The 12,240-nt window shown below is 28.8% G+C and overlaps 1 protein-coding gene across 4 annotated transcripts in view; it reads right to left on the minus strand.

The window, feature by feature from the left end:
- Window positions 1–12,240, minus strand: part of LOC107439727 (Regulator of G-protein signaling 7) — a 79,241-nt gene that overhangs the window by 59,519 nt on the left and 7,482 nt on the right. For 2 of the 4 annotated variants that reach the window (XM_043054088.2, XM_071184729.1), the window contains exon 4: window positions 9,297–9,419. The exons of 1 other annotated variant lie outside the window; for it this stretch is intronic. In XM_043054088.2, coding sequence (XP_042910022.1) covers window positions 9,297–9,380 — 84 coding nt within the window. In that variant the 5' untranslated portion in view covers window positions 9,381–9,419. Of the gene's footprint in view, window positions 1–9,296; window positions 9,512–12,240 lie in introns of those variants that run through there. One more of the 4 variants, XM_071184730.1, reaches the window with a different exon arrangement.

Consider the following 12,240-nt stretch of genomic DNA (forward strand, 5'->3'; position numbering starts at 1 on the left):
TTTTTTTTTTTTTTTTTTTTTTTTTTTTTTTTTTTTTTTTTTTTTAAACTCAAGAAATTTTCCGGAATTTTGACTTGGGTTCACAATCACCCCTGTATATATATATATAGTTTCTGACAACCTTAATTGTGAAAGACTTTTCCTGTGTAATTTTACATTTTTTTTTCAAATTTTTCTTTAATTTTCTAAAAATAGAGGTTGCTTTATGTTTTGAAAGAAGTTGCTTTATGTATCCATTTCTAAAGAAAAAATTATTACATGGATTGAACAAAAATATGGAAACACTCCTACACTAACAATCGCAACAAATGTTTTGTAAAATTTCACACGACAAAACAGTTTGCACAATTTGAAAGAATCATGCAATCACGTGTAATTAAATGTTAGTTATAAGTGATTTTAAATACGTCATTTCTGTTAACGCTCAGCTGCAGCCACAGGGTCATTATCCATTGAATGATGTGATTTGTACCCATCAAATTCGAAAAATAAATTATATTAGAACCGTAACATTAAAAGTAGTTGCCAAGATTCGCTACAAATTATTGATCATTTGTATCGCACTACACTACTTTTTTTTTTTTTAAAAAAAAAAAGGAGCTCAATACACTACAAACTACGAAAAAAAGTAGCGACTACAGTAGTTTCTCTGCATATATGGGCTACTTCTGGTTCCACCATGCACCTCTTTTTTGCCTATATCCCCTTAATTTGATCATTCAGGCTTATTTTATTTAAAGCACTTTTCGTATCTTTGCAATATAAATAAACAGTATATTAAGCGCTTCTAAAATAGTAAAGCCAAACTGTTTTCGTTGCATCTGGATTAAATTGATTATAAAATATCATATATTATTAAAGAAGGCTGGCTATTAAATGATAAAATAATCTTGTTAAGTGTATGACTTCACTTGCAACATCATTGTGATGAAAAATTGATTAAACGAAATGTTGAGTAAAAAGGAATTAAACAAAAGTAGTTTGCACGAACGAACGGGAAAGTTATTTGCCCTACTAAAAGGTTACACCATCAAATAAATTATTTAATATGAGAGAATAAGCATAATTTTTTGAAAAAAAATTTAGTGAAGGAATACTTTTTTTTTAACTTCAATTTATTGTTTTCCCAATTGTTCGAGTTTTATTAATAAATATTTCTTGAAAAGGATAGTTTTTAATGAATTATTAAGTCATTTGATTTATCAAATAAATTATAATATTTGGTAATAGTGGTAAACAAATAATATTTGTATTGCTATGCAATTGAAAAACAACGTACGGGCAATTAACTGATTTTTTTTTTCAATTGGGTACTTGCACTTCGTATTTCGTAATGCAGTATAAATATTTCGTAATATAACGTAAATATTTTGTAATATAACGTAAATCAACTTATACTGAAAATATAATAAAATCTTTCAAGTTATGTAAAAATAAAAGTATTTTTTAAACAAAAAATTCAATATCCTTAGAACAAGGAATTTTTATTAAATCAATTGTCTAGCATGTGCTTTTATTAATTAAAAATTGGATTTTAGTGATGTTTACATTAGAAATAGCATTCGAATAATTATTGTGTTATTTAATATTTATATTCAAAGAAAATGATAAAAGATATTCATGTTTTGTTAGCAACTTTTGTCAATTACATTTCAATGAATCATTCTTTTGGATTTATTCATTTATGGTAAGCACATTTTGTATGAGAATAATAAACCTACATTGTGTATTCCTATAGTTGCTTTTGAATTTTAATCATTATGCTTTATTTACTTTTAAATAAATATAATTCTCCATTTCTTATTTTACATTTATTTAACTATCATTCTAATCTAGCTTAAATAATTTGGAGAGTTAGATGTTTGAAATTACTTGTCCTTCTCTTTAGTGAGCCTATTTTTATCATATATTTATATCAAATGCGTTCACATTACCAAGGTTTTCCTGAATTAAAATTCTATACAAGATCAAAAAAAATTATCAACATTATCTAACTATATCTGTGAAACCGAGGTCGTTCTTCTCTGAAAATGTAATTTTAAGGTGGAATTTTTTGGTAACTGGAGTAAAATTAGAGTGAAAAGTAAATTAAATGTTATGTATTCTAAATAAAGATGTGTCGCTACAAAAATTAGCAGCCATTGGCCTGCGGCTCATCTCTTCTAAAGATAATCAAGTAATATAAAAAAAAATACAATTTCAAGTCAATTCCTACTCCTATTTCGACAAAAAAAATATTTTATTTTAGTTACTTTTTATTAAATAATTATAATTTTTTTCTCCTGTATAAAGCTGAAATTGATTAAATTTAAAGAATTAATAATTGAAAAAATAGTATTAACATCAAGTGTCATTCCCTACAATTTTAAANAAATAAACAACAACAACTAAAATAAATAACAACAACTACTAATAACAATAACTAAAACAACAACTAAATTCCATTCGTTTAGCATTGCGTCATATGTTGTTCCTACTAAATCGAAGTAGTTGTGTTTTTTTCATATTATACCCAATTCCTACTCCTATTTCGACAAATAAATATTTTATTTTAGTTACTTTTTATTAAATAATTATAATTTTTTTCTCCTGTATAAAGCTAAAATTAATTAATTAAATTCAATGAATGAATTAATATTTGAAAAAACAGTATAAACATCAAGAGTCACAGGTTTAAAAAAATGTATTTGAAGTTAAGTGAATGAATAAAAATTATTTCATTAACGATTGAACATTTGAACTAGATATATAGGGAAAGTGTGAATAAATTGTGCCAAACATAAATGAATGTTATCCGGAAAAATTAGCCAAGTCCTGGTATTGACCCATGTCAAAATTTTTGATAGTTTATGTTGGTTTCAGTACTATTCATGAAGGTCTAACATAATTTGATGGTTACTATCATCCAACATTTTCCATTATGCGTTCATGGTATTTGATATGCCCACAGACTTCCATCATTCCATGATGGAAAATGCTACTTTAATACACTATGATGGTTAACCATCAAGAGAAGTTTGATTCTCATGGACCAATAAACCATGATGGTTCCAACTACTATATATTTCCCTGATGGTTCTCAGGTGTTGGTTCTCAGGAATATGCCATCAAAACAAATTGATTTTTAATGTTGAACCATCATAAATCAGTCCGAATTCCTACATTGAGAGGATGATTGTTCATGACCATTCAAACATTTGATTTCTAAGATACTATGATGGAAATTCGTGATAGTCCATAATGGTACAACAATGCATTTTCATGATGGTTTAATAATAATTATTGTTGGTTCAGCAGGAATATACCATCAAAACATTTTTCTAAATGTGGGCCTATCATAAATCAGTCCGAATTACTGCACTGGGGTGATAGTGGCTCGTGATCGTTCCAACATTTGATTTCCAGGAAACTATGATGGAAATTTCTGATGGTTGAACATGCACAAACCATCGAAACAAGTTGCTATTCTTATCTTGGACCATCGTAAATCAGTCCGAATTCCTACATTGGGGTGATGGTTACTTATGTTGGTTACCATATCAAAAAATACAATGGTTCATGATGGAATTATTGATGGTTACCATCAAGATTATATTGTTCCATCAATGGAAAAACCATCAAAAATTTAGACTAGGGGAGTCATCAGACTAACAACTGGGTAGTGAAATTCATTTCATAAATTCGTAGGTGTGTCTGTTGAGCAGCAATAGACCTCAACNTCATGACCATTCAAACATTCGATTTCTAAGATAATATGATGGAAATTCGTGATAGTCCATAATGGTACAACAATGCATTTTCATGATGGTTTAATAATAATTATTGTTGATTCAGCAGGAATATACCATCAAAACATTTTTTTTTAAATGTGGGCCCATCATAAATCAGTCCGAATTCCTGCACTGGGGTGATAGTGGCTCATGATCGTTCCAACATTTGATTTCTAGGAAACTATGATTTCTGATGGTTGAACATGCACAAACCATCGAAACAAGTTGCTATTCTTTATGTTGCACCATCATAAATCAGTTCGAATTCCTACATTGAGGTGATGGTTACTTATGTTGGTTACCATCAAAAAATACAATGGTTCATGATGGAATTATTGATGGTTACCATCAAGATTATATCGTTCCATCAATGGAAAACCATCAAAAATTTAGACTAGGGGAGTCATCAGACTAACAACTGGGTAGTGAAATTCATTTCATAAATTCGTAGGTGTGTCTGTTGAGCAGCTATAGCCAGCAACCACAACAGACCTCAACCCCATCTGCACCGGAAGATTTTATATATTATGGAGTAGTAAAATCTTTGTATTCATGCTTGTTTTTACTTTTGCACTTTTAAATGAGTAAAAATGTACCTTTGTAGATAATGTACATTGTGTATAATGTTTTGTAAATAATGTTAAGGATAATGTACTTTTAAACAGTTCTTTATAGATAAGGCGGTACAGAGCCTCGTTTCATTTCAAGAGAATTAAGTATTTGCCTTAACTTACAGAGATGCAAACTTGCTCCTCTCTCTAAACACATATTTTCTAATGACAAAGAAATTTAAGTTATTCAATTCCTAACTATTAGTTCATACTCTCTTCCTATATCTTGTTCAAATGTTCAGTTGTTCATAAAATACTTTTTATTCACTCACTCAAGTTCAAATAATTTATTCAAGTTCAAATAAATTTTTTTAAAACTTGTGACACTTGATGTTAATACAGTTTTTTTCAAATATTAATTCAATCATTAAATTTAATCAATTAATTTCAATTTAATATGAGAGAGAAAAATTTTAATTATTTTATAAAAAGTAACTAAAATGAAATTTTTCTTCGTTAACCTAAGTAGGAATTTTATATTATTGTTTTTAGTTCAGTATGATTCATTTTAACATATTTTTCCACCTCTACATATGAAGAATTCAAAGCATCATATGAAATGCAACTTTATTGCAGATATCTCACAGTGAAACTTATCTACAAGTTGTACTATTTCATTCGATACCAATTTACTTAAAATTTGGCAGAAAGCGGCATCCCCTATAGTTATTGCACAAATGGGAAAAAGGTCTCCACTGGATTTCGCTAAATATTTTCCTAGTGGTAGCCTATTAATATTTTAATAAAATAATTCTGTCCACCACCTCATGTAAATAATTTAAGTAGATGTATAACAGAATTGCTACCTCCTAAGGAAAAAAAAAACTAATCTTGAGATATTCTCTAGATTAGTGGTTACCAACTGGCGGCCCACGAAGCCTTTTTCGGCGGCGCGCGATCTAAAATATATTAGTTGTCATTTTTTTGTCGACAATTTTTGTAAAAATTCTATATGGGTTTTAAATACTTTTAAGTTTTATATCTTAATTTGATATCTGTTAACAGTTTGATATCATTAATTGTTTAATACATAGGTGCACATTAAAGTTATTGTAGCCAGAATTTTTTAATATGCAATTAAATATATTTAAAAATCTACTTCTTATTTTAATTTGTAATTCAATACTTTTGTTTTGTACAACTTGATAAGAAACCTACAGTAATATTTAATGTTCCGTCAAACGTAAAAGTGTCCTATATGAAATTCTGATAAAGTTGCGGCCCCGCCATTTGAATGGTGTTTTTAATTGTGGCCCTCAGCCTCATGTAAGTTGGAAACCCCTGCCCAAGGTACTAAAAAATTTTTTCATTTGAGAATTACAAAATTGTTTAGAATTGATGTTTTTGCTGTGACATAACTAAGCCATATTGGTTGTAATCGACATAATGCACTACTAATCCGCACCACATTTATTTCAAATTTGTTAGTGGTTAATATAATTGACAAAGAATTGTCCTGTTTTTAATAAATATAAAATAATGTAGCTTTGTGGGTGGGGAAAGGAGTTTCGATGATCTTTACGTTCCTTTACCTGTCCAAGGTACCACAAAATTGAATCGAGTTAACATGTCTTATATATTGATGTTCAATAATCGTACTGGTAGTCAAGCCACAGTTTTTTTTCTTCTTTTTACCCTGATTATGCTCAGTCTGATAATGCGGCATACATTTTTCATTATCTTCAACTAATCATCGCCATTTTCTCTTATAAGAAGCAGTCCTGCCATATAAGTCTAAGTATATAATCTGGGTTTTATACTCTTATCTATAACATCGGTACCCATTTTCTTATTAGGCTATTGAAACCTATGCCTAGAGTCTGTTTAGGTTTTCATGAGAGGTACCTATTTTGTGAAAATTTAGATATAATTTGTGAAAGTTAAAAGTTACATTAAAAAATCAACAAAAAAATATGGTAAATTTTTATATGTATTTTCCCCATATATTCAAAAGTAAGTTTGCTAATATAAAATTTTGGGCTTAAAATTGTATCCAAATTTAAAAATCCATAAAAATCATAGTTCATTGTTCAATTTCAACTCGAACTTTAAAAAAAAACAACATGCATTTAACAGTACTTGCACTAAAAGTTATTTTCATTATGAGAACATTTCCCACGAAGTCATATTGAAAAAAGCTTCACAGAGAAAAAAATTTTTCATAAAAAATAATGGCCTGTTAGAATAAATTTAGAATAATGTTTGAATGTTTAGAATAATGTTAGAATTCTAACTTCCTGTAAAGTTTACAGAGGGTGCTCGTCGGCAGTTTAATTTTTAAAAAAAACTCTGCGAAAAAAGAAAAAAACTTGCTATAATGTGGTGAAAGCGACCGCTTATTCTTACCACACCCCACTATCTGACCAAGCACGTGCTACCTATTCGTATATGCTGGATTTATCATTTCTTACGGGGGATACAAGAACAAAATTTTAAGAGGCGGGGCGAAGAATCTTCGAATTTGCTTTTTTAAAAGTATTTCGTGAACCTACCGCTTTTCCTAAAGTTGAATTTGTGAAAGTACCGCTAAACGTTAGTAAATTTGCCCTGAACAAACCCCTGCGTGTCTGATTGCATTTATTTTATCAGAACTCTGACTTTATATGCTAAGTTCATTAGTAATCGTTAACATATTAAAGAAATACTACTCATTATTGTGAAAATATTTCATGTGCAAAATGAATTTTTTTTAATTTGTTATCAAATAACACTTTTAAAATGAGATTTTATGCCAGGTAATTTAATTTACAGAGCTGGAGCAGCATCTTGTCTCTTCATTGCTTTTTTCTCTCTCGAGATCTTTATTTTATAAGCTTGCGCTTTGAGATAATCAAAAATAACAAAGAGAGAGAGAGAGAGAAATTATATGTTATTATATCGTAACTTTCATACTGAAATTTGAACTGTCAAAATTCTCTTTAACAGGTAAAATTACTTTTTATTTATTTATTCATATTGAGCAAGACAATTCTTATAATATTTTGATTTTTTGTTGTTGCAAAAACTAAGTATTGTTTTTTCGAATACAGGTGAATTACCCATTTTGTTACGTTTAATAAAATGTTTTTACATATAACTAAAATAGTTGTGTATTCTGTGAACAAAATGTTCCTTGTTTTTGTGGAAAATGTCGTCGTTCAGGGAAAAAAAGAAAAAAAAAACAATGATGAATAAAAAGCGGAGTTGCAGAATAGAGTGAGCAGGGGCTTAGTTTTTAAAATTTGTTGATGAATTGTAGTTCATTTTTTTGATGAATTCTCTTCTAATTTTTCAAAAAAATTTTACATACTTTCATAATTTTTTTTAATCTTTTTGATGGATTCTACTTTTTTTTTTAAAAATAAAGTTTGTAAAAGAATACTCAAACAAACATTTTTGTTTTAAGCTGCTTTATAACAGGTTTTGTGATTTTCGCACATATAGTTAAAACATCTTACTGGGTAAATTATTCTTGCAAACTTGCAGATGAAATCAGGAAAAAGTATTTAAAAAATAAAGAAAGAAAGAAAAAGGAAGAACATAAGAATATTGTTCTTAGATGATTTTCAAAAGAAAGCATTATAAAAATTATGCTAATAAAAAAAATTACAGAAAATATGAAACAAATTGAAACTGGGAAAATGAAACCAGAAAGGAAATAAAATTAGTTTTTTCCCCTATATTATAATAAAAAAACTAAAACACGAGACGCTAATTTCTAAAGAAGAATTTAAACGTGTAAAAATATTTCATAAAATAATTTCGAAACATAATGATATCATTATATGATTTTATAAAAAAAAATTTAATTTCTTAATATAATTATACTTTATTTTAATGACATAAAATATTTTAAAAGTACAAATATTTAAAAAAAACTGATTCTTACGAGAATTTTAAAATTTCACAATCATTTTGGAAAGTTAAAAATTCTCCAACTTTTCTGTGAAATAGTACAAGGTAATTTAATTATTTAATTTTTTATTTCTTTAATGTCATTTTTTTTTTTAATGAAAGAAGGCATTTTTGGAAAACAAATATTTTGCTATATGTTGTAAATTTAGCAAAACTTGAACTTTAACGGTAACGCATATTTTTTTTAAATATATGAGAATGCATGGTCTAATATTTTAACATTAGAATACGAATGCTTTAATTGCAAATATAAAAAGCATTTTTCGGTGTTAAAANGAGTACAAGGCAATTTGAAAATTAAATTTTTTATTTCTTTAATGTCATTTTTTTTTTAATGAAAGAAGGCATTTTTGGAAAACAAATATTTTGCTATATGTTGTAAATTTAGCAAAACTTGAACTTTAACGGTAACGCATATTTTTTTTAAATATATGAGAATGCATGGTCTAATATTTTAACATAAGAATACGAATGCTTTAATAGCAAATATAAAAAGCATTTTTCTGTGTTGAAAAGTTAAAGATTTTTGTATTGCAAGTTGTTGGTGTTATTCGATTACTTCTATAATATGTTTTATAAATGATATAAAATATTTTTAAAACTATTAAAATTGATTGTGAATAAGAAACTCAGTTTTCGATTTTCGACATTGTTTTTTGATGTTTAACTTTTTGTGTGGAATAAAACAAGGTGTTTTAGAGCATTTTTCAAATTTAAAAAAAAAAGAAGAAAAAAATACCTGTTCTGCAATGCAAAATTCGAAAGTCTATCTTTATATGAATAAAAATTTTGCATTTGAACATGGGTGGGAGATTCAATTATGAAATTTTTAAAAAAAAATTATTTTTAAGCATTTTATATTTTGTGTTGTGTGTGTTCGAATGTTTTGGAGTAAAATGTTCTTATCCTTTCTCGTAAGCAGACGACAGAACAAAAGGCGATTCAGTAGGACAGTGGGCGAAGGCGGCGTGTTGGGGCGCAAGACAGAAAGAAAGAAAAAAAAGAATAAAAGAAAACTCACCTTCCTGTAAACGATGTGATTAGGATTATCGTCACATCCGGGCGCTTGCCCGTTACCGGAATCGCCTTTCCTTCTGTAAGCCATTCAGAGGGCGACCCTCTGGAATTCCATATTTTCCTCCCTCTAAACGGGAGAAAAAGTGGAATGTATTTTTACCGCAGACGATGATCAAACCTAGCCTGATGCTGGGGCTCTACAGCTCGCAGTGCAGTTGCTGCAAGATCAGAGACGGCGCACCAATGTTTAGCGCCCCCCCCGCCATCTGCTGGCAGAAACGGAAATTACATAAGGAAGGTGATTAAAGACGTTGATTTTGGATTTAATAGAATAAAAAACGGGAAGAAATATTTAATTTTTGCCAAACGATGAATAATGTTTTAATTCTTATTTTTAATGACGTTTTTTTTTTTCGTCAGCCATTTTCTTCATTTGCTTCTCATTTTTCATTTTGATTTTATGTAAATTATATAATATGAATTATAAATTTAAAAATTTGAATCATAAATTTAAAAAATAAATATGAATCATAAAAAAAAATAACATTTCGAATGAAGAAAACGCAGACTAAAAAGAAATTGCTTCTTAATTAAAAACTCTGCTTTCGTTTTTGCATTTAGAAATATTTTAAGATGAACTTTCAAGTTATGCAAAAATTACATTGAACTCAGAAGTGTTATCTCGCTTGATGACTTTTTTAAGCAACCCGCATCAACAGTTTTTAAATCGAAATAATTAAAACATTTTGAAATGAGTGAAAGGCACTGGTTTAAACTGTCGAACACCGTTTGCTGTATTTTGGGTTTCAACACTATTCTCTGGGGTAGCCTTACAAGCCTGATAATTGGACGGATAGGGGAGCCGAGAACTTATATTTTTGGGAGAGAAAATTTCCCTTTTTCGGAATAAAATTCCTGTTTTGACCGAATCTTAAACTAGCGCCTTCAATTATTCTTACATTTTAAAAAAAAGGGAACGTTAAAAGCGACACTAAAAAATTCTTCTTGGTGATGCAGCTAAAAGTTATAAATGATATAGTAGAGCCGCGATGGCTCAGGGGATAGAGTGTTCGCCTTCCAATGAGCTGAACCAGGTTCGATTCCCAGCGATGGCTGGCTGTTTACGAATTCCGCACCCAGCTCGCACCGACCACAGTTCTGACGTAAAATATCCTCAATGGTAGACGAATCATGGGTTAGAGTCCTCTTGCTGTCAGGCTAACCGTGGGGCGTTCTCGTGGTCTTCCTCTCCATATAACGCAAATTCGGCTTGGTTGTATAAAAAAGCCCCCCCCCCCACGAAGGCAAATTTCTCCCAATATTTGATCCAGGAGTTTCTTTGTCTTCTGGGTTGGGTCCCAAAATTATAAGGGTACGGACTTGAATATTAGTAGTCATAAACCCAAAATTTGGGTCGGTTGTTCAATACGGTTATAAAATAAAATATATATCGCAGATAAATATTAATATCAAGTCCTCTAATTAAAATATTTATTTTTTTTAATGAAAGGGGAAGATTTTGTTTTGTACAAAAGACGCAAAAAAATAAATATTTTTGTCAATCTTTCGTTTTATATAAGAAATAAGAAAAATTGAATAACTCCGAAACGAATTGGAAATTTCAATCATGAGACGTTTAAAATATTAAGTTACTTCACAACTAATTTGAACTTTAAAAGAAATGAGACGAATTACATTCTCGTACAATCATAAGTTTCTAAAAAATCATAATTCTCCCGCTAATAGTTTCAGTTGAAATGAATTACGGGACGCAAAACAGAAATCTTCACATTTAATGTAAAATAATTCAAAAAATAATAACCACTTTATAAACATTTTTTAATATATGAATGTTCTTCAATCAGTTCTAGAAAAATGCGAAATATCTTATATCGTTTCACGCAATAGTTTTTGAGTTGTATCAGTGAGAGGCACAATAATTTTCTGAAACGATGGCAACAGCGACAATAACTATTTTTTTTAAATTGAAAAATAATCGAAGTACTGATAAACATTAAATGTGAGTTAAACATTTAATATTGCATTGTTTATGCAGTCTTTCAATCGTCGAAATATTTTTATGTATTTAAAATTTAATATACGTTTTTTTCAGTATGTAATTGAATTGATAATTATTTTTCAACTTCATGCAATATTATTAACCAAACTGTAAATTTATCTATTCATTGTTACACTTTTTTCAATTCCAACTATTAGTTCACGCTTTCCCTATTATCTTGTTCAAATTTTTAATCGTTAATAAAATACTTTTTATTCATCCTCTCAAATTCAAATATATTTTTTGAAACTTGACACTTGATGTTTATACTGTTTTTTCACATATTAATTCATTGATTAAATAGGGATCAGCAAAAAACGAAATAGAATTTTCTGATGGTTTAAAGCAGGGATGTGCAAACTTTTTTGGTCGAGGGCAAAAAATCGGGAAAAAAAGAAGTTTGGTGGGCCAGGTAAAAACGTCTAAAATGAAAAAAAGAAAAATATACAAGTTTTAATTTACATATTTAATGAGATGAATGAAATTGTGACTTCATTTTTAAAAGTTCCTTATATTGAGGTTCGAAGTGAGATGTACTTATTTTAAGGAACGAGGATAAATGTTTGTCTATTAGTCTACTTCTGAAATGATTTTTTCTAAGCTTCATCGCAAACACTTGTTCACATATATAAGATGAAGCATACATAACACTGATTTTCTGGGCACTAAATATTAAATTTGGGAAACGAGCTTTTGGTAATGATTTGTAAAACTCAAACTGTGGTAAACTTATATACAACTACGTGGAGCATCGTTTATACGACGATCACTTATACGACGTTTACATTTATACGACGTTTTAGTGTGGTCCCAAATCATTCCTATTCATTTTAATGTAAAAATATATCGTTTATACGACGCACAGAATCGGTTATATAGTATACTTTAA

Source organism: Parasteatoda tepidariorum, chromosome 9 (genome assembly GCF_043381705.1).
Source record: "Parasteatoda tepidariorum isolate YZ-2023 chromosome 9, CAS_Ptep_4.0, whole genome shotgun sequence".
Lineage (NCBI taxonomy): Eukaryota > Metazoa > Arthropoda > Arachnida > Araneae > Theridiidae > Parasteatoda > Parasteatoda tepidariorum.